The sequence below is a fragment of the Hyperolius riggenbachi genome, chromosome 4, assembly GCF_040937935.1.
Source record: "Hyperolius riggenbachi isolate aHypRig1 chromosome 4, aHypRig1.pri, whole genome shotgun sequence".
Taxonomy (NCBI): Eukaryota; Metazoa; Chordata; class Amphibia; order Anura; family Hyperoliidae; genus Hyperolius; species Hyperolius riggenbachi.
Window position 1 is genome coordinate 393,696,041 of NC_090649.1, and position 22,235 is coordinate 393,718,275.

General features: G+C 48.8%; 1 protein-coding gene across 1 annotated transcript in view; it reads left to right on the forward strand.

The window, feature by feature from the left end:
* DSTN (destrin, actin depolymerizing factor) overlaps window positions 1-21,703 on the forward strand; it is a 45,770-nt gene extending 24,067 nt beyond the window's left edge. The window contains exons 2-4 of the mRNA XM_068279578.1: window positions 2,709-2,980; window positions 7,890-7,966; window positions 21,370-21,703. Coding sequence (XP_068135679.1) covers window positions 2,709-2,980; window positions 7,890-7,966; window positions 21,370-21,479 — 459 coding nt within the window. The 3' untranslated portion in view covers window positions 21,480-21,703. The remainder of the gene's footprint in view (window positions 1-2,708; window positions 2,981-7,889; window positions 7,967-21,369) is intronic.
* Window positions 21,704-22,235: the final 532 nt, after the last annotated feature.

The window sequence follows — 22,235 nt, forward strand, 5'->3', positions numbered from 1 at the left end:
TAGATAACAGAGCCAATAAAAGCCCTGCTCATCAGTAATAGCACATTGTAATTGCATGGTAAAAGTACATTCAAACTAGCATGCCCCTATGTCTCTATACAGCAGATGACATAAATAATCTTGTATAGCCTTTATGGAAGAATTTGGGGTGTGATTTGCCACCAAGGTGGTTCAGTTTAGATTACTTGTAAGAAGAGGTGCAAACCAAGTACTCTCCGCAATCACCAAGATTGCTGGGAACCAACTACCACTGTTGCGGCTTGCAAAAGTTGCAGTGCTTCCACGTTATAGGTTAGCAATCCATAACAAAAAAAAAAGTCCAACAGAACACGTGGGCACCAGCAAGGATTAGCCTGTATTTAGGTAGTAAAAACCGTTGCACATCACCAGTTTGTAGCCCACACACAGTAGCCCTCACGTCCTACAATTGTTTCGCACCAGCCTGGTGCTTGATCACGGACTCCTGGTCTCCCATGGCGGGGATCTAGTCAAAAAACGCTGGGAGAACAGCGTATGCATAAGGTGGTTCAGTCTGTTAGCGGAATGGTTTATGTATTCAGTAAAAGCCCACTAGTGTTTTCTAAGGTCTCCTAATACTGCAAGCCTAATTAGAGCTCATATTTGTCAAAGGACACCCCAACTTCTCAACAGTCGCTGGAGTCCACCCCCAGCACAGCAAACACAGGTAACCAGAAGCAATTACATGTCTCTACTCCAGAAATCATCTGAGGCCACCAGACATCAAAGGACTTCCTAAGCAATCAGGGGAACTTCTACTAGTCTTATAAGCCCCAACTTCACACTGCAGTCACATTAACACTCTCATGCACTCCTCTGAGAGCGTACCCCTTCCCAGCTGTTACAGTGCAGTCTATATCGCAATCCCGTTGTTTACACCAGGGCAGTTTCTAGACTAAATTGCTCCCAGGGAGAGAGGGGAGAGTGTAAAAAAAGCTCTCCCCCCGTGGGATTGAGAACGCTATTTGCGATGCTGTATTTACCAGGTATAAGTGCTTCCAGACAGTATCGGTAGCCAGGTAGAAGTGCCCCAAGTATAGGTAGCCAGGTATAAGTGCCCCCATTATAGGTAGCCAGGTATAAGTGCCCCAAGTATAGGTAGCCAGGTATAGGTGCCCCCAGTATAGGTAGCCAGGTATAAGTGCCCCCAGTATAGGTAGCCAGGTATAAGTGCCCCCATTATAGGTAGCCAGGTATAAGTGTCCCCAGTATAGGTAGCCAGGTATAGGTGCCCCCAGTATAGGTAGCCAGGTATAAGTGCTCCTAGTATAGGTAGCCAGGTATAAGTGCCCCCAGTATAGGTAGCCAGGTATAAGTGCCCCCAGTATAGGTAGCCAGGTATAAGTGCCCCCAGTATAGATAGCCAGGTATAATTGTCCCCAGTATAGTTAGTCCCCCTATCCCTGAAATGTTTTAGCAGAATGGGAGATTACAGAGTGCAGGAGGGGGGAGCAGTGGGCACACTGGGACACAGCTGCAGAAAAGGAAGCCGACTCCTCCCTCCTTTTCCTTGGACCCCCTTCTGTGCTCCCCCCTCCATTGCAGAGATTTAGCATAGTGGGAAGCAGTCGTAATGTAAACTCACCTCTTTCAGGCTCCATGTGATAGAGGTCTACATGCCATCGGGCTTCTCTGTCTTCAGCGCCGCTCACTCTACTTCCACTAATCAGGAAGTAGTGAGAATCACTAGAAACACAGAAGCCCATCGGCATATGTACCTCACATGGAGCCCCAAAGAGGTGAGTTTTCACTACAGCCGCTTACCACTGTGCTAAATCTCTGCAATAGAGGAAAGAGCATGGAGGGGGTGCGCGAGGAGAGAGAGAGGAAGAAGTCGCCCCCTTCCCTGTGGCTGTTTCCCAGTTGGCCCGCTGCTCCCCTCTCCTGCACTGTAATCCCCCAGCCTGCCAAAGCTCTTCGGGGTTGGAGGGGCACCTATACCTGGCTACGTACACTGGGGATGCTTTCACCTGGCTACTTATACTGGGGGCACTTCCTTTCCTGCACTGGGCCCCCCTCCCTCACTGCGCTCCGGGCGGACACCCGCCTCGTCTGCCCTAGAAACGGGCTGGTTCAATGTATGCCAGCAGTCATATGACATAAGTCTCCCAATTCCTTCCAGCACTCACAGAGATTTCTGCATACATAATTTCTGCACTTAGAACAACCAATCATGTTTCAACTTTCACTAGCTTTTATTTGTTCAGATGCCCATTAATGGTACAATTTTTTCACCCAATGCGATCTTTTGATGCGGTTTGAATGATCAAAACTAATCTGGAGGTAATTATCGATTGTTCACATTTACTGAACTAATTTTTTCTTCAAAGTCGACCATAAAATCCAATTTTCGGATCGATTTTATCCTATTAAGCAAAATCGATCATTCAAATTGCAAAAAAAATTGTACCATTAATGGGCACCTTTACAATAATGGAAGATGAGTAAAGACTGGTTGCAGCAACCTTTACAATAATGAAAGATGAGTAATGACTGGTTGCAGCTGATTGCTGTGCTTATCACATTGCTCTTTGCTTTCTTGTCCCATTGAAATAAAGTTTATAGAGATACAGCATTATGTTCTGGTGTTAAAAAGGTGAACCTGTTTTATTGTAGAGTTACATAACAACTCTGCGGTGAGTGAACTGTCAGATGACAAGCAGTGACTGTACGCGTTGTTCTTTATCCAGGCATCGGGTGTCCAGGTTGATGAATCTGTTAATCATGCGTTCCAAGAAATGAAGCTAAAGAAGTCTAGAAAGAAAGCCGTATTCTTTGGCTTCAGCCGTGACGAGAAATACATCATCGTGCAGGAGGGGAAGGAAATCTTGAGCGACGACTGTGCAAATTTTTTCCCACGCCTGAAAGCGCTGTTCCCTGAGAATAAATGCTGCTATGCATTGCTGGATATCCATTATGTTACTGGGGAATCAAAGAAGGAAGACCTTGTTTTTGTAATGTGGTAAGTTACTAAGGACAGGGCCAACACTGGACCCCCCAGGACTGTCCCCAACTTTATTGTGGTCCTTGGGCCCCTGCAAAATCTTCACCAGTGTAGCGACTCACCTGTCCCGGCTGGTGCGCTCGTCATGGCTCAGTGTGATCAAGTCTTCGTCCTGCTGGCCACATCTTCTTAGTGACCTGGCAGCATATTACGTTATAACATGTGTCGGGTCATGGAGAAGCACTCTTTCGAGAATGAAGATGAAGACTGTAATACAAATCCTGCATGCAGCCAGTTAGATTAATGCAATGCGTTACAACACAGTACTGTGGACAGCCCCATAGAACTGTATAGTCAGTGAGTTGACACGCAGCATTATTATGCAAAGCAACTGAGCACTGTGAAATAGCCCTCATTCACAACCCTGGATAAATGTGTCAGTTGTCTGCAATGTTTAAATAAAGCTGACACATTTAAATTAATTTTAATAAGGGATGTAGCAATAGCCATGGGGCCCTGGAGGAGAGGGTACCCAGGTGGCACTTGATGTATTCACTATTAACCTTCTTGTGTTCCTCCACCTTCTGACTTTGGACTCGATTCATAAAAAGCAGTGCGATAAAAAAAATCTTGTCGGGAAAATACCGCACTCGGTATTCTCCCAGTCTAGGTGCTAATTCATAAAGATCTCCCCAGCTGCCTTTGAAGGTCAGTAAATTACCGCAGCCCATTGAGCGTTAGAGTAGAGCAGTGTAGATTCTCTCTTTTGCCCTGCACAAATGACTCAGATAGATGACTCGCACAGACTTTCCCTGCCTGCACAAATGACTCACTCAGATGACTCAGAAAGATGACTCGCACAGACTTTCCCTGCCTGCTCAAATTACTCACACAGACGGCTCTCTGGCTCTCTCCACAGATGACTCAAACAGACTTCGGCTCTCTGCACTTTGCATTCATCAGAGGTGTCGGTAACTTGTTAACGCCTCACCAGAGATGTCGGTAACTATCGTCAGGCTTACCGCTTGGCAGGCTTTATGAATTGACATTTGCTGACAATTTACAGACATGTGTTGGCGGTAACTACAGCCAAGTCGGTAATTTATCTCCCTGGTCCGTAATGTCAGCTTTTCATGCGGTAACAGCCTTTATGAATTGACACATTTCTAAGTGGTCGGGAAAGTCTGCTGTTTTCAGCATTACCGCATGAGGTAATGCTTTATGAATCGAGGCCTTTGTCTCAGTTTTCAAGGACTATATGCAGTGTCAATTGCATGAGAAAGTTCTCAATTAACTCTAACCCATAGGCTAGGGCAGGTGGCACTGCTCAAGAGTGCCTACTTCAGATGGCCCCAGTTTTGCTATGGGGCACCATAATCTCTAGCTATGCTACTCATTCTAATTATGTGTAAAGATGGATCACTGACCCCCAGCTATTCAGCTGGAGAAGGTAAATGTCCTAGTGAGCTTTAAGTTTTTTACATATGAGCTTAGCAGCTAAGATCTTTCACGTGCGTCAGTGTATGTTCTGTATTATAATGCATTTGAATAAAAAAAAACAAGAAGTATAAGGACAAATGTGTCCAGTTTGCCAGATTTGTAGCAGAGGAATGACATTTATTGAGGGGTGGAGTTCCACTGGACTTCTTATGTGTTTAGGTTCTTAAAGGACTTCTGAGGCAAGGGAGGCTGAAACTATTTTTATTCACTTGGGGCTTCTTCCAGCCCCCAGCAGCCGACTTAGTCTGTCGCCGCAGCTCCGGTCCTGCTCGGTGTGTCCCTGCTAACCGCCTGTAATGATCGCGACCCGCCTACAGGGTTGGCTCCTCTGCACTGCCTGCGCATCCACGTCATCTGGCGCGTATTGCACTTGCGCAGTAGTTGTGCACAGTCACAGTACGTGTCAGATGACGTGGATAAGCGAACCCCACCGGCGGGGTTGCAATCTTTATGAGTGGCCAGCAGGGAACAGTGAGGAGAGCCGGGGCTGCGGCGATGGACTGAGACGACTGCTGGGGGCTGGAGGAAACCCCAATAGATTGTTGTGTTCGCCTCGGAAGTCCTTTAAGACGTACATCCAGACTTACCTCCTCATGAAACAATGGTAAACCAGGGAAAAGTTAAGGAAATAAATAGTTGTTTCTTGTTGAGTTATCATCTCAAATGAGGTCACTCTAGAACAGAGTTCAAATCAAGTCTTATATCATTTTATAGACCTGCCCCAGGGGTGTCGGTTTGGTCCTTTTCTCACACATAAATAACATTTAAAAAAAAAAATATTCATATAGGCCACAGCTATGGCAAAGTATTGTACTACAGTCAGAAGCACTGAGGACATCTAGTGGACTAACAGAAGAAGACAAGAATAGAATTTAGAAACCACAACATTCATGGCTCACTCCAACCTGAATAATCTGCTTTGAGAAGACAAATTTATTTGTTTGTATTTTCTCCTGCAGAGATTGTTTCTAGTTTTATTACTAATTTAATTGTCCCAACTCTCTACCTAAGTTTTTGTTTGTTTGTTTTTTAATTGCATGATTCTAGGTCCACAGTGGTCATTTGCGCAATGCACACGTTGCAATGTGTGTTTTACTACAATGGAGACTGGACATAGACTTTAATAAAAAGCCTGCATGCAGCGAGTAAGAATTATGCGATCAGTTACAACTCAGTGCTGTGAACTGGCCCATAGAAATGTATTGGCAGTGAGTTGACATGCAGAATTATTCAGCAACGCAACTGAGCACTGTGAACCTAGCCTTATAGATATAGTGAACTTCTGGAGGAAGTAAAATAGGAATTTTGGTTGGAAGCCGTTCACAGTGGTCAGTTGCGCCTGGAGCAGCCTGGAGGAGGAGTAGTAATTAACGCTGTTGGGACTTTTGCAGGAATGGGGTGAGATGTTTTTCAGCTTACCCTGCAGTGCACGCAAATTTATTGGCGCCTTAATTACACGAATGCGTCTAAGAGCTCCATTTATTCAATGAATGGCCTCTGCCATCTAGTGTAGTGGACAGATAGGAAACATCCTCACTAGCTTACTGCAGACTATCTAACCTGAAGGCAAATTAACTCACACAGGCAGCAAGGATCCATTATGTCTGGATGGAGGGACAAAGATCACTGTGTCTGTATGCTGAAATAAGAATGGAACTTTAGGGCATTTAACACTCACCAATAAGTCAAGCCTAAACAGAATCATTTATTTCGCCAAGCATGACTGGGTCATGCCGGGAATTGGGTTTGGCACAAATACATAGTGGAGAGAGATGGGTAGATAACAGATGCAAAAGAAGAAAACTTAGTAAACAACTTAATAGACAGCAGTATACTCATGCGAACACTTTCAGATATGTTGTAGAGACTCTAAGCAGTTAGTCATTGGGGCCTGTTGACCGGTTATCAGAGAGAGACAAGAGACAAGACCCTAGTCACTGATGGAGGTTGGGAGAATGTGGAGCGAGTTCAGGAGGCTGACAGCTGAGGGGAAGAATGAGTTCCTGTGTCTAGTGGTCCTGGTGCAGATGGCCCGAAGCCTCCTGCCCAATGGGAGTAGGCTGAAGAAGCAGTGGCCTGGGTGTGAGGGACCACTGGCGATCCACAGCACTCTAGAACACAGCCTAGAGTCGTCCAGGAGGACAAGTGAGGTAAGCGGTCTTCAAATGATTCTCTCCGCCGACCTGATGACCCTCTGTAGTTTGTGCCTGTCACTAGAAGTGGCACCAGCATACCAGACCAGGATGGAAGAGCAGAGGACCGATTCAATGGTGGCAGAATAGAAACTTGTTAGAATCTCTTGGGTCATGCCTATCTTTCTCAATTGACGGAGGAGGAAGAGTCTCTGCTGGGCTTTCCGCTGGATGGCAGTGATGTTGGGCTTCCAGCTAAGGTCACTGGAGATGGGGGTGCCCAGGAGGTGGGTGCAGGGTACTCTAGCCACCTCAGTGCCATCAGTAAACAAAGGAGGTGGGGTTGGAGCAGTCCTTCTAAGTCAATGATCAGCCCAACAGTTTTGGCAGTGCTGAGCACCAGACTGTTCTCTTTGCACAAGTGGCATATTCTCTCTACATGCTAACAGGATGCCTGGATGTTATCCTTGGTGACAAGGCTGACAATAGTGTCTTCAGCAAACGTGACAATCTTTACAGAGTCTGCTGTGGATCTGCAGTTGTTTGTGTACAGGGAGAAGAGCATTAAGTACAGAACGCAGCCCTGGGGTGCACCTGTGTTGGTGGTCCTTTCTCGTCAGTAAATATCTCCCAGTTTGACGACTTAGGACCTGTTGGTGAGAAAGTCCATGATCCATAGGCTTAGGGTGGGATGGACCACTAGTGTGGACAGATCTACCTGAAGGATGCGTGGGCAGATGGTGTTAAATGCCGAACTAAAGTCCAGGAGTAGTATTCTAGCATACGTGTCTGGTCTGTCAAGGTGATCACCTGTTTGCCTGTAAGCGAACTGGAAGGGGTCCAGAAGGATGGATATCACTGCTCTCTCCAGAGTCTTCATGATGACCAAGCTCAGGGCCAACTGCCTAAAGTTGTTGTGGTCAGTGATTACCTGTTTCTTGAGGACACGTATGATGGTGGACCTCTTGAAACATGCAGGGACTTTGCCTTCCTCCAGTGACTTGGTGAAGATGGTGGAGAGAATAGGAGCGAGTTGCAAAGAACAGGTTTTAAGGCAGACTAGGGGGACACGCCGTCCGGGCCTGAGGCTTTCCTAGCTATAATGGATAATATATGAGAAGGTGTGTTTTTGTGCTTTCATTTAGTCAACAGAATTTCCTTATGTATAGGTCACTGTCTATGTCTATGGAAAGTTCTAAGCACTGGGTTAGACATTGGGTAAAATTCTGTGCTGCTTATTTTATCACAATGTTTTGGTGATTATAGTTCAATGATAATTTGTTGTTTATCTGCAGGGCTCCTGAAGATGCTCCTATCAAAGAGAAGCTCTTATTTGCAAGCTCAAAACCCTACTTAAAACAAGCATTTTCAGGTATGGGTTGTGGGTCACATGGCACACTGTACCAAATACTCTGACAATATTTCCACTCGGCCGCTTTTCTCTATATTTCTAAGGTGTTTAATAGATGCAAATAGACAAACGTGTCATAAGAGCAAAAGTGCAGCAGTGCTGGAAGCAGGGCCGGATTTCCAAAAAAGGCCACCAAGGCCCAGGCCTCAGGTGGACGCTGGCCAAGGAGCAGCTGGACATGGAAGAGGGATTGCTGCATATGGAATACAAAGGTTGCAAATAAGGAACAACACATGGAAATAGGGAGTTGCCAAGCATGTGCAGTGGGGGGCTTTGTGTGCCCAGGCACCACCCCCCCTTTTAAAATTCTCAACAAAAAGCCCCTTTTGACAGCGCAAAATAATCTCTGCCTCAGAATGCGATAAGCATGTGATAAGTTCAGCCCACCCCTCAGGAAGCTTTAGACTGAAAAGGCTCTGGACAGGAATCCTAGTGTGGCCATTGCGTCAGCTGTGTGGGAGAAAATAAAATGGTGTCTCCCTGTGACCTCCCCCTCCCCCAGCACCACAGTGACCTCTCCTTCCACCTAGCAACCACAGTGACCTCTCCCTCCCCAGCGTTAGCAGTGAATTTGCCTCCCCCAGCACTCACAGTGGCCTTTCCCTCCCCCAGCCTTACCCCTCCTGTCCCCAGCAGACCCCCCCCCCCTCCCCAGCAGCACCCACAGTGACATCTCCCAACACCCAGCCAGCATCCACAGTGACTTCTCCCTCCCCCAGCACCCACAGTGACACCTCTCGCTCCCCAGCAATAAAAGTGATCCTGCCTACTGAGTACACACACTGACCACCACCCCAGCAAACCAAAGTGACCTCCCCCAGCACCCACACTGACCTATCCCTCCCCCAGCACCCACACTGACCTTTCCCTATCCCAGTGACACCCCTCCTGTTCCAAGCAGCACCCACATGGACCTCTCATCCTAAAGGCAGCACCTACAGTGACTTCTCCCATCGCCAGTACCCAGAATGATCTCTCCCAACACCGAGCATCCACAGTGACCTCTCCCTCCCCAGCACCCAAAGTGACCTCCCTTTCCAGCACCCACACTGACCTCTACCTCCCCCAGCACCCACACTGACCTCTACCTACTCCAACACCCCTAGTAACCTCTCCCTCCCTCAGCACCTGCAGTGACCTACCCTTCCCCCAGCACCTACACTGACACATACCCTTCCCCCAGAACCCACAGTGACCTCTCCTTCCCCTAGCAGCACTTCTACCATCCACAGAAGCACCCACAGTGACTTCCCACCCCCCTGTACCCACACACTCACATCCGGCCTCCATATAGCACTTAGTACCAATGGTGCACACCGCCAGGTCGTGATCACGCTTACGCGTGGATTCACGACCATTTTGACGCATTCCGCCTCGGACACGAAAATCCGTGAATAGATTTTCAACCACGAAAATCTACTTCGGCTTCGCGTGAATGCGGACAGAAATCCGCATTCACGCTCGTGAAACCCGGGGCTGAAGTCGTGGTTTGCAGAAATGCGTCAAACTATGCGGAAGTGACACATTGCAGGCCAATCAGAGTGCCCCAGCCAGGCCCTAGCAACCAATCACAGGAGGGGAGCTATGCCCTCCCCTCCTGAATATAAAGCGGCGGCCATGATGGAAAAGCTCTGTCCTTGCTACTAGACTGTGGTGCTGAGAGGATTATCTCCAGGCCATTGTTGTTTGAGCAAGTGCATTTATTGTGTTAAAAACAAAGTGTTTTTTTTGCTAACACTGCTCTTATACTGTACACAGTTAGCTAGTCAGTGAGTGATTGCTGTAGTTAGTTGTAGTCAGTGTAGTGTAGTGGGAGTGTGGGAGTCTAGTGATTATTTAACTGTGTGTAGTGCTGTGCAGGCAGGTTCAGTGCTGCAGTGTAGTGGGAGTGGGGATTATCTGTGTGTAGAGTGCAGGCAGGTTAGTGCAGCTGCAGTGTTCACTTGTATATTCTAGTGACAGTTATACACTTGTACTATTTGCAGGCAGCCAGTCACACCGCCGGCGCCGCCACTCTCTGCCAGCGCTGTTCATTCATTCTGTCAGTGACCTTGTGCCGTGCCCAGTGCCCACTGCTCGCTCGCTCGCTGGCATATGAGCATCTAATTACACAGTGTGACATCCTTGTGTGCCCACTGCATCCTTCAGTGACCTAGTTGTATATCCAGTGCCCACTGCTGTGCCCACTGCATCCTTCAGTGACCTTGTACTGTGGCCACTGCATCCTTCAGTGACCTAGTTGTATATCCAGTGTCCACTGCTGTGCCCACTGCATCCTTCAGTGACCTTGTACTGTGGCCACTGCATCCTTCAGTGACCTAGTTGTATATCCAGTGCCCACTGCTGTGCCCACTGCATCCTTCAGTGACCTTGTACTGTGCCCACTGCATCCTTCAGTGACCTTGTACTGTGCCCACTGCATCCTTCGGTGACCTTGTACTGTGCCCACTGCATCCTTCAGTGACCTAGTTGTATATCCATTGCCCACTGCTGTGCCCACTGCATCCTTCAGTGACCTTGTACTGTGGCCACTGCATCCTTCAGTGACCTAGTTGTATATCCAGTGCCCACTGCTGTGCCCACTGCATCCTTCAGTGACCTTGTACTGTGCCCACTGCATCCTTCAGTGACCTTGTACTGTGCCCAATGCATCCTTCAGTGACTTTGTACTGTGCCCACTGCATCCTTCAGTGACCTAGTTGTATATCCAGTGCCCACTGCTGTGCCCACTGCATCCTTCAGTGACCTTGTACTGTGGCCACTGCATCCTTCAGTTACCTAGTTGTATATCCAGTGCCCACTGCTGTGCCCACTGCATCCTTCAGTGACCTTGTACTGTGCCCACTGCATCCTTCAGTGACCTTGTACTGTGCCCACTGCATCCTTCAGTGACCTTGTACTGTGCCCACTGCATCCTTCAGTGACCTAGTTGTATATCCAGTGCCCACTGCTGTGCCCACTGCATCCTTCAGTGACCTTGTACTGTGGCCACTGCATCCTTCAGTGACCTAGTTGTATATCCAGTGCCCACTGCTGTGCCCACTGCATCCTTTAGTGACCTTGTACTGTGGCCACTGCATCCTTCAGTGACCTTGTACTGTGCCCACTGCATCCTTCAGTGACCTTGTACTGTGGCCACTGCATCCTTCAGTGACCTTGTACTGTGCCCACTGCATCCTTCAGTGACCTTGTACTGTGCCCACTGCATCCTTCAGTGACCTAGTTGTATATCCAGTGCCCACTGCTGTGCCCACTGCATCCTTCAGTGACCTTGTACTGTGGCCACTGCATCCTTCAGTGACCTAGTTGTATATCCAGTGCCCACTGCATCCTTCAGTGACCTTGTACTGTGGCCACTGCATCCTTCAGTGACCTTGTACTGTGCCCACTGCATCCTTCAGTGACCTTGTACTGTGGCCACTGCATCCTTCAGTGACCTAGTTGTATATCCAGTGCCCACTGCTGTGCCCACTGCATCCTTCAGTGACCTTGTACTGTGGCCACTGCATCCTTCAGTGACCTAGTTGTATATCCAGTGCCCACTGCTGTGCCCACTGCATCCTTCAGTGACCTTGTACTGTGGCCACTGCATCCTTCAGTGACCTTGTGCTGTGCCCACTGCATCCTTCAGTGACCTTGTACTGTGCCCACTGCATCCAGTGATTCATTACTAGCAACATGTCTGGCAGGGTTTCGCGGGGTGAGAGGAAAGGGAGTTCAATTGCCTCAGCCACTTCTGGGACTGCTCCACGTCCAGGGAGAGGACGCCCAGCTGTACGTGGTCGTGATGCAGCAGAAAAGGGGGCAGCAAAGCCTGGGCCGAGTCAGCGGACGCCATTGTCCAAATATTTTAAAGTTTCTGGTCCCCGTGTGGTGGTTGAGCAAATGGAACCTGACGTACTCATGGACATCATGACTTCCTCCCAGACCTCTACTGTGAGCACCACTCCAAGCAGTAGCAGCAGCAGCCAACATCCCACGCTTGTTGTGACATCCACCCCAGCACCCACTGGTCAGCAGCCCTCCCAGGATGACAGCGTTCTGTCCCTCAGTCCGGCATCTGGGAACCTGCTGATGCAAGAAGCACAGGACTTACTGGGGACTGATGTGGCAGAGATTGAGATCGGGCCACAATCACAAGCGTTGTTGAGTTCTGGTGATGAAGAAGAGGGGTCTGTGTCTGGGGATGTAGGGACAGAAGAGGAGGCGGGGGAGTCAGAGGAAGAGCTGGATTATGATGATGCTGCTGATGATGACGTTGTGGACCCTATGTGCAGCCTGCTGAGTCTGTGGAAGAATGGTCAGAGCAGGATGACGAGTCACCTCGGCCTAGGCAAGGATATCGCCATATGTCAGGCAGGGGCAGGGGCATCGGCAGCAGTGGGCGTGGAGGAAGTAGACAGGACACTGCTTCAGCCGGCACCACCACCATGCAACCCCCGGCAACTACTACCACACATTACTCCGCTGCACCCTCTGCTAGTGGGGGCCGCAGTAAATTAAAGTCACCAGTGTGGGATTGCTTTGAGGAATGTACTGATGACAAAAGGTATGCGGTGTGCAGGTTATGCAGCAAAAGATTGAGCCATGGGAAAAGTCTGAGCAAGATGGGTACCTCATCCCTCCAGGGCCACCTGAGAAGCCGCCACTGCCGCGAGTATGCGGACTTTAAGAGGAAGCAGGCACTGCTGGCAGGGGTTCCTGAGAGCAGAAGGCCCACCAGCGCAGCAGCATCCTCCCTCCCTCAGGGTCGTGAATCCCCCACAGCAGCAGCAGTAGTAGCACGCAAGCGCTCTTCCACCTCGGCTACTCAGGACACAGACATTGAGGCTGGCAGCCAGTGTTCGTCTCTCTCCTCTGTCTCCCCTGCATCCCAGCGTCATCAGACCCTGCTGAGCGACACCTTTCAGGGTCTGACCAAGCCTCTGCCTCCAAGCCACAGGCGGATCCGCAAACTAAATGGCTTGCTGGCCCGGGCCATGGCATCACAGCTGCTTCCCTACTCCCTGGTGCAGGAGGGGAGCGCCATGCGGACGCTGCTCCAATTTGGCATCCCCGAGTGGCAAGTCCCCAGTCGCCACTATTTCAGCAGGAGCGCGATCCCAGCACTCCACAAGTTTGCGGTGGAAAACGTGGCCCGTTCCCTAGACTACTCTGTGGGCAAGCGGGTCCACGTGACCATGGACTCGTGGAGTAGCAGATTTGGGACAGGTCGCTATCTGTCCTTTACGGCCCACTGGGTGACACTGATGGAAGGGAGGGAGGACAAGAGCGCATCAGCCCAGCTAGTGGTGCCACCACGCGGGATCAGGGGGGATGCAGAAGGGTCCTGTCACGACACTCCCTCAGCACCCGGAAAGCAAGCCCGCCTCGGCAGCAGCAGCGCCAAGCCTCGGCACTGCCAAGCCCTTTTAAAATTGGTGACCCTGGGGAAGGAGAGGCTTACGGCCACCAACGTCCTGGCCGCCCTCAGGAAGCAGGAGCGGAGGTGGCTGACTCCCAGAGGCCTGGAAGTGGGGTATGTGGCAGCCGATAACGGGGCCAACCTGGTGGCAGCAGTGCAGCAGGGAAACCTCCAGCACATCCCCTGCTTGGCCCACGTGCTCAATCTTGTGGTGCAGCGCTTCTTGCGCACCTACCAGGGGATGAGCGAGCTGCTGCAGGATGCCCGGGCGGTGGTACGCTTTTTCCGCCTGTCAGCCACTGCCTCTGCACTCTTGTCCACCTTACAGCAGCAGTATGGAAGGCCACAACACCGGATGATCATCGACATGCCAGTTCGCTGGAATTCGACTCTGGCCATGTTGGAGCGGCTGTGTCAGCACAGGCTGGCTCTTAGGGCCTACATGCTAGACCCAAGTGTCCCCAGCAACCAGCAAGTCCCCATGATTACTGCCACTCAGTGGACACTGATGCAGCAAGTATGCCTGGTGCTGAGTCCCTTCCTGGAGGCAACCAAGATGGTCAGTGAGGAGCGGGCCTCTGTGTGCCAGTGGGTGCCCTTGGTTTGTCTACTGGAGCAGGCAATGGACAATTTAATTGAGCGTGGGGATGAAGCCCTGAGGCAGTTGGAAGAACAGGAGCAGATGGCAGCACAGTCCAGCTCAGAGGAGGGCTCACAGCAGGTAGTGGAAGAGTTGGAGGTCCCTAACCTGAATGAGGAGGAGGAGGAGGAGCAGAGTGCAGCAGGCGTTGTACGTGGATGGCGGTTTGAGGCTTCTTGCACACCAAGACGTTGTGTTAGGTGCCACGTTAAGGTCGCATAACGTGCACCTAACACAACGTATGGTGCTGCAAAAGCCGACGGTAGAGTGAGCCGCGTTCGGCGGCTCGATTCCTATAATGTCTCCCAGAGTGGTGCTGATTGGCCAGCGGGACCACGTGATGCGGAGCGAGACACTCCGCATCACGTGGTCCCGCCGGCCAATCAGCTGCCGCCAGTGCAGTGAATATTAAGTAGCCATGTGCGCGGCTACTGTAGCTGGCTCTCCCCGCCTCCTCTCCGCCCCCCACTGCGCATGTGCAAACAGTCTAACGCGGCTATAGCCGCTCCAACGCCGTAGCATGCTGCACTTTGCACCAAACGTGCAGCATTACATGTAACGCAACGTGGGCTGTGTGAACATCCCACTTGTGTTACATTGCTGTGCGTTGGAGGAGCGTTACAGGCGCACTAACGTGCGCCTGTAACGTCTTGGTGTGTAAGCAGCCTAAGGAGGACAACGACATGGCACAGGAAGAGGACAGGCATGCGTTATGGGACAATGGCGAGGACGAGGAAGATCTTGCTGGCAGGGCCCACTTGTTTCCCATGGCTGTGCACATGTTGCGCTGCCTTCGCAGGGACCCCCGGGTGATCCAGATGCGTTCAAGGGAGGACATCTGGATTACCTTGATGCTTGATCCCCGTCTGAAGGGGAAGCTGGGAGACTTAATGACGCCATCCACCACCGAGCAACGCACAAGGGAGTTGAAGGAGGCCCTTGTGCGCAGACTACTGGAAGCATTCCCCCAGCATTCCACCCCCACTGTAACTGCTCTGCCAAGCCAGCAAGAGGTGCCTGCCATTGCCACTAGCAGCACAACAACAACCACCAGCAGCAGCAGCAGCAACTGGCGCCCCAGGGACCTGAAGAGCCTAAGCAAGAGCCTGTATGCAGTGCAGCAGCTCAGAACAGAGGTGCCCGCCACAGCATCCACCACCAACCAGCACAAGCAACGACTGACCACCATGGTGTCTGACTATATGGGGTCATCCAGCGGGCTCAATGACACCGACAGCCCCGTGGACCCCTTGGAGTACTGGGTCAAGAGACTGGACATCTGGAGCGAGCTTTCCCAGTACGCCCTGGAACTCCTATCCTGCCCTCCTTCCAGTGTCCTCTCAGAGAGATGCTTTAGTGCGGCCGGTGGCGTGGTCACAGAGAAGCGCTCTCGGCTCTCCCACGCCTCTGTGGACAAACTCACCTTCCTGAAAATCAACCAGGCTTGGGTGAAAGGTGAGTTCCTGGCCCCTATTGTCGGACACAGGGGGACATGAAGTGGCTGCTGCATGTGCTGTTGTTAACTATGCCTGCCTTTATAAAGACATTTACTACCTGCCTAGTGCCTACCTTGGTTAATTTTTTGGTGTTATGGTACTACTACCAGTAAGTTGCCATGGTCCTCCTTCTGAGCTGCTGAACTGACCGCCCGCTTTGTCCTCCTGACTCAGTCGCTACTACACTCTGCGTTCACACTGCCCGGGTCACCGGGTGCATTTAATTTTTTGGCCAGCACTATGACGCTGTGCTACTACTACTGTGCTGCTGCTGCTGAACTGACCGCCCGCTTTGTCCTCCTGACTCAGTCGCTACTACACTCTGCGTTCACACTGCCCGGGTCGCCGGGTGCATTTAATTTTTTGGCCAGCACTATGACGCTGTGCTACTACTACTGTGCTGCTGCTGCTGAACTGACCGCCCGCTTTGTCCTCCTGACTCAGTCGCTACTACACTCTGCGTTCACACTGCCCGGGTCGCCGGGTGCATTTAATTTTTTGGCCAGCACTATGACGCTGTGCTACTACTACTGTGCTGCTGCTGCTGAACTGACCGCCCGCTTTGTCCTCCTGACTCAGTCGCTACTACACTCTGCGTTCACACTGCCCGGGTCGCCGGGTGCATTTAATTTTTTGGCCAGCACTATGACGCTGTGCTACTACTACTGTGCTGCTGCTGCTGAACTGACCGCCCGCTTTGTCCTCCTGACTCAGTCGCTACTACACTCTGCGTTCACACTGCCCGGGTCACCGGGTGCATTTAATTTTTTGGCCAGCACTATGACGCTGTGCTGCTACTACTACCACCAGTATGTTGCCGTGGTCCTTCTGTGCTGTTGAACTGACCGCCCGCATAGTCCTTCTCCTGACTCAGTCGCTACCACCACTGCACTCTGCGTTCACACTGCCCGTGTCCACTGACAACTCTGCTGCGATGTCATTGCTAATTGCTGCAAAAAAAAAAAAAAAATTACAAAAACCTCTCTGGAGCCTTTTTGCCGTCAGCCACTCATCCTCCTCCAGCGGTACCTTCGCCGCCAAGTGCCATTGGAACTCGCCTTCACCTCTTTAAATGCTTAACGCGTATATCCCTTTTTAAAACCACTTATTACCAATTAATAGCCCCATTTAAAGTGTTGATTTCACTTTAAAATCCATTTTCTCTAGAAAAAAATTTTTGGGGGGAATTTTTTATGTTGAAGTTATGTTGCCCCTTATCACCTCGATAATCCATGCTATTTGGGGGACTGTAGCATGTATGGGGGCTTTGTTATTAACGTTAAAAGAAAATCCGCCTCCGGGCGTGAATCCGCGCGTGATTACGCCATTCACGGGAAAAAATCCGCGTGGTTGCGTGGACGCGGACGAAAATCCGCATGCGGCGGGGCCGAATGCGGATTTTTTTTTGCAACCACGCGGATTTCCGAATTCGTGGATGAGGCACATCCGAGCATTCCTGCTTAGTACTCACATCAAATAGCCACATTTAACCCTGCATCTGCACCTATTTTCCCCTATAGCTGGCACCCAGTACTTACACCCTCATGGTACAGTACCTGCACCCAGCCCTGACATGGCACCCAGTACTCACACCTGCACACAGCCTCCACATGGCACCACTATTTGGATCCATATAACCAGCCTGCACCCGAAGTACCTGCACTCAGAACCCACACGACATACAATGTCTACCCATGGCCAGCAACCAGTGCAGGCATGGCACCAAGTATTTGCACCCATGTGACATCCAGTACCTACACCTACATGTTTCAGCTGCACCAAGCCCCAACTTGGCACCCAGTACCCAAACCAAGCATTCAGATGACATCTAGTACACGCACCCAGAACTCACAAGGCTCTGAGTACTTGCAATCAACACCCACATGTTGCTTAATACCGACCCATAGCCAGAACCCACATGACACCCTGTTCTAGTACTCATAATTTACATGACACCCAGTACCATCATGACAACCAATACCCCACTAGCCAGCACCCATAAGTCATATGGAACCATGTATTCACTCCCAGTACCCATTTGGCACCCAGTACTTGCACCTAGGACCCACATGACACCCTATACCCCCCATAATCAACATCCACACGGCACCAAGTTAACAAGTCATTATATGCACTTAGTACGCTTTCATGGCCGGCACCCAAATAGCACCCAGTACCCACCCATGATCTGAACCCATATGACATCCAATACTCTCCCATGACCATCACATCCAGACCCCACATGTGCTGTCCACTGCACCTACATGCACCCAGTACCCACTCTTGGCCTGTACCCAGCACTCACATGGCACCCACTATTGTTTATCACCATCTGCTACATATTCAGCACCCAATACTGCTTTGCACCCAATGCAAATAAACACCCAATACAAACTGGACCTTGATACCTACTGAAGCTTGTCACAGACTGTACTTCGGCACCTCAGAACCCACTGCAAGTTAGTCCAAACTGGACCTTTGCATCTTACCACCCACTGCATCTGGGCACCCACTGCACCTTGGCACTTACTGCAGTCTTGCACCTACTAATGTTTAGCAACCACTGTATATTGGCAACCACTTCTTCTTTGCCTACAAAGAGCTTGGGTGCTGATCAAGAGAGACAGAGGTCCCAGTAATGATAGGTGAGTCCATGCCTGCATAAGGTTCTACTGTGCCCAATTTAAAATTGGGCAACTATCACTACTGATTTGAGGGTGGTGGAGCCAAAATACTTAGTTGAAAGGAGCCTCAAAGTTTGCCTGATACTGCTGTAAAGGAAGGGGGGGGGGGGGGCTAAGACTGCCTAATACTACTTTCTGGAGAGGGGGTATTACATACACAATTTAGCACGACTGATTGATTGATTAGGGACCCTTTTTCAAATCTGAGCACCACTTCCTTGAGAATCCTCTGCACGGCCCTGGGAGCTGCTGCCCAAGGGGCCTGTATAGAACTGAAGGAGGCTGCTGTACATGAATGTTAGACATGAAAGAAGGTGCTGCACAAGGAACAGGAGGGGGTGCTGCACATGAAAAGGAAAGTTGCAAGAAAGTTGGCCTGGGGCGGGAAAAGTGTAAATGTGGCCTTGGCTGGATGCTGTTACTCTTTGAGTTTGCTTCTGTTTCACTATTTGTTCTGGCCAATCAGTGCTGTGAAGTCCCAGTGACTACACACAGTGGCAGACATGGGCCTGTGCAGGCTGTACAACTGCACATGGGCCCCATGTCCTCTGGGGCCCATATAGCTGCACCACAGTAAGGGCCAGATTATCCTCTAGACCAGTGATGGCTAACCTTGGCACTCCAGCTGTGACAAAACTACAAATCCCATCATGCCTCTTCCTCCCTGAGTTATGCTTAGAGCTGTCAGAGTATTGCAATGCCTCATGGGACTTGTAGTTCCACCACAGCTGGAGTGCCAAAGTTAGCCATCACTGCTCTAGATTCATGTATGTGTTGGCAGAAGCTTACTCTCCTGCCCTGTGTCACTCCCTCCCATGTAGTTGTCTTTCCCTCTATGTCAGGGGTGTCAAACTCAAACACAAAGTGGGCCGAAATTGAACACTGGAACTTAGTCGGGGGCCAACCTTAATGTCTACTGGCCACCTTTCTGCTTAATAAAGTTGTCTGGTGTCTAATGGCTCCCCTCCCTCTCCTATACAGTTTCCTGGTGTCAAGTGGTCCTCCCTCCCCTGTACAGTTCCCTGGTCTCTAGTGGCCCCCACCCTCCCCTGTACAGTTCCCTAATGTGTAGTGCTTTTCCCCTCCCCCACATGGCTTTCCTTGTGTTCTAGGTTAGGGCTTCACCTCCAATATAGCTTCCCTGATGGTCCAGAATGACCCAAACATAATGCATAGGGAAACCACTTGGAGGCCAAATGGCTATGAGGCCCAGATTTGGCTCGCGGGCCAGAGTTTGGCTCTATGTAATTTTCCCCCATCTGTCTGTCTTTCATTCGATTCATTACTTTGTGAAGTGTTGCAGAAGATGGCAATAAGGAAGAGAGACTTTAGACTATGGATTAGATTGCAAATTCCTGTGAGGACAGTCAGTAACATGACTGTACTCTGTAATAAGCACTATGGAAGAAATCAGTTCAATATACTGTAGATAATGAATAATAAAAATAATATATGGTAGAGTTTTTAGTTTAGTTTTCATATTTTTCTTAGGGCCATTCTAGCGGAGCAATGTGAACAAATCCAATGGATTAACATAGAATCCGTTCACCTCTGTAATAGTGACCATACACGGTACAATCTTTTCATTTTTTGTTTGATCAGAGAAATTCGATCAATTATTCGGTTTGGTTGAATCTTTTTATTATTATTATTATTTTCAAGGTACCTTACATAAATCTGAGAAAAACGATCGAATATGAAGAAAAAGTTGGTTTACAACACGTCGGAAAATAAAAACGGAATTAAAAAATTGGCCTAAAAAAAAATTCATTTTGGTCAAATAAACGGTAAAATTGAATGTTTTAGTGTACCATGTATGGGCACCATTTGTTCCGCTAAACGGACCATTTTTATTGTCAGTTTGAACCGGCTAATACAGTGCCTACAGAATACAACCTAGGTTCATATACTTTTATGGTACAGTATTTACAATTTATGGATTAACCCATGATCTGTTATGACCACACCCACTTGCATGGGGCCCCCTACGTTTTTTCTGCACAGGGGCCCACCATTGGCTTTGTCCGCCACTGACTACAGAGATATATAAAATAGATGCCAAGATCTTCTGGGGGGCCTTCATTCCATCCTACACCTATGCATATCAACTACAAATTCCTACTCCTTAAAAGATCCTCATGATTCCTATCCATAAATTATATGATCAGGGTGTTCTCCGAAATACTCTGCATATGGCAACCTTGGATTGACACCGAATTCCCGCGTTTAGATCCTGATCTGTACACTACCTGTTGATCTCATGTGTACCCCATAGGACTCCTCCCCTTCTCTCTCTCCTTCCCCCCCTTTCCCCTCTGACTTATCTCTCCTTCACTCTGCTTTCTTTGCTCCTCTCTGCTTTCTCCAGTCTATCCCTCCTACAGGTAAGAGGTGGGGGCTTATAGGGAGAGGATGGAAAGAATTTCCTTCTCTCTCCTTGATAGCCTCTCTGTAAATCATTGGTTCTCGGCTCTGGTCGTCGAGAAACTTCCCAGGGTTAAACATTTGTGTTTTTGGTTTTTATGTTTAATATGTACATGCTCACTATCCTGGTTGGGACCTCCCGGTATATGATGCCGCGTGCTGCCGGGTCGTCCCTCAACCATGGTTCAGTTTATCTGAGTGCCCCCCTGTGTGGGTCGCACTCATAGTTATCCTAACTATGTACAATTGTTTGAATAGTTCCTTGTTTGTATATGAAATCAATAAAAATATTGAAACAAATTATATGTTCAAGAACCACAATACAATTCAGAAATTAGTATAGACAATTACATCAATGGATCCATCCAAAGGATCTTAATAGAAAATTGTTCCTATAATTATGCATCGTATATGTTGTCTGCTCCCCCTACCAACCGGTTTCGTTTACTTGATGTCCCCAGGGTGTTTTTTTACATGTCATTTATAGCATGGCATAAAATCTAGGGAACATTGTTTAAGGATCTGGTTTCTGTTGTGTGAATCCACACACTACCCACGGGTGCTTATGGACTTAGTGATTCAAGTCACTATTGGGCTGGGAAACCCCTGTGTAGATTTTGTCTTTGGATGGTTGGGATAGATGAATTCACTGCTCTGTTGTAAATTAGCAGACTCTATTAATGCCCATCCTAATAACAACTTCTCTCTCTATCTAGGAGTCATGAAACAGTGGGAACTTCACAGTCAAGATGACCTCACTGTTGATCAGCTGGCACAAAAGCTCTCAAGTGGCAAAATTCGATCCTTGGAAGGACATATGTTGTAGACAGTCATTAAGTGCCAGTTACATAGATGGCTTGCAAGCTAAGCAGCGCTATTTCAGGTGGAGCTGAACCCCCAAAATGAACAATATTGTGATAATATGAAGGAGGCTACATTTGTACGACCTTCCACATCATATTAGCAGTTATCAAACCATTTAACGATTGTACAAATTCATCCCCCTAAAGGTGGCCATACATGGTACAATTTTTCAATTAGATAATTTAGTTCGATTATTCCGTTAGATTGAATATAAAGATTTTTCCAGCATGTCCGATAATTTTTCCCGAAAAAACGGGATAATCGTTCGAATTTCTTGATCGAAAAAAAAATATTTTCTACTTTCATTCAATTCGATCATTTAGATCGAATAAACGGGAAAATCGAACGTTTTTATTGTACCGTGTATGGCCACTTGGCCATAAACGGTACAATAAAAACGTTCGATTTTCCCGTTTATTCGATCTAAATGATCGAATTGAATACAAGTTGAAAATAATTTTTTTTTCGATCAAGAAATTCGAACGATTATCCCGTTTTTTCTGGAAAAATTATCGGACATGCTGGAAAAATCTTTATATTCGATCTAACGGAATAATCGAACTAAATTATCTAATTGAAAAATTGTACCATGTATGGCCACCATAAGAGTAAAGTTCTTCTATTAGAACAAATAAGCATTTGCTTTAAAATTAACCTATCCCGCCTACTCCTAGTCATATAAGTTATGTTAAAATTATTAAAATAATCCTTTATGGGG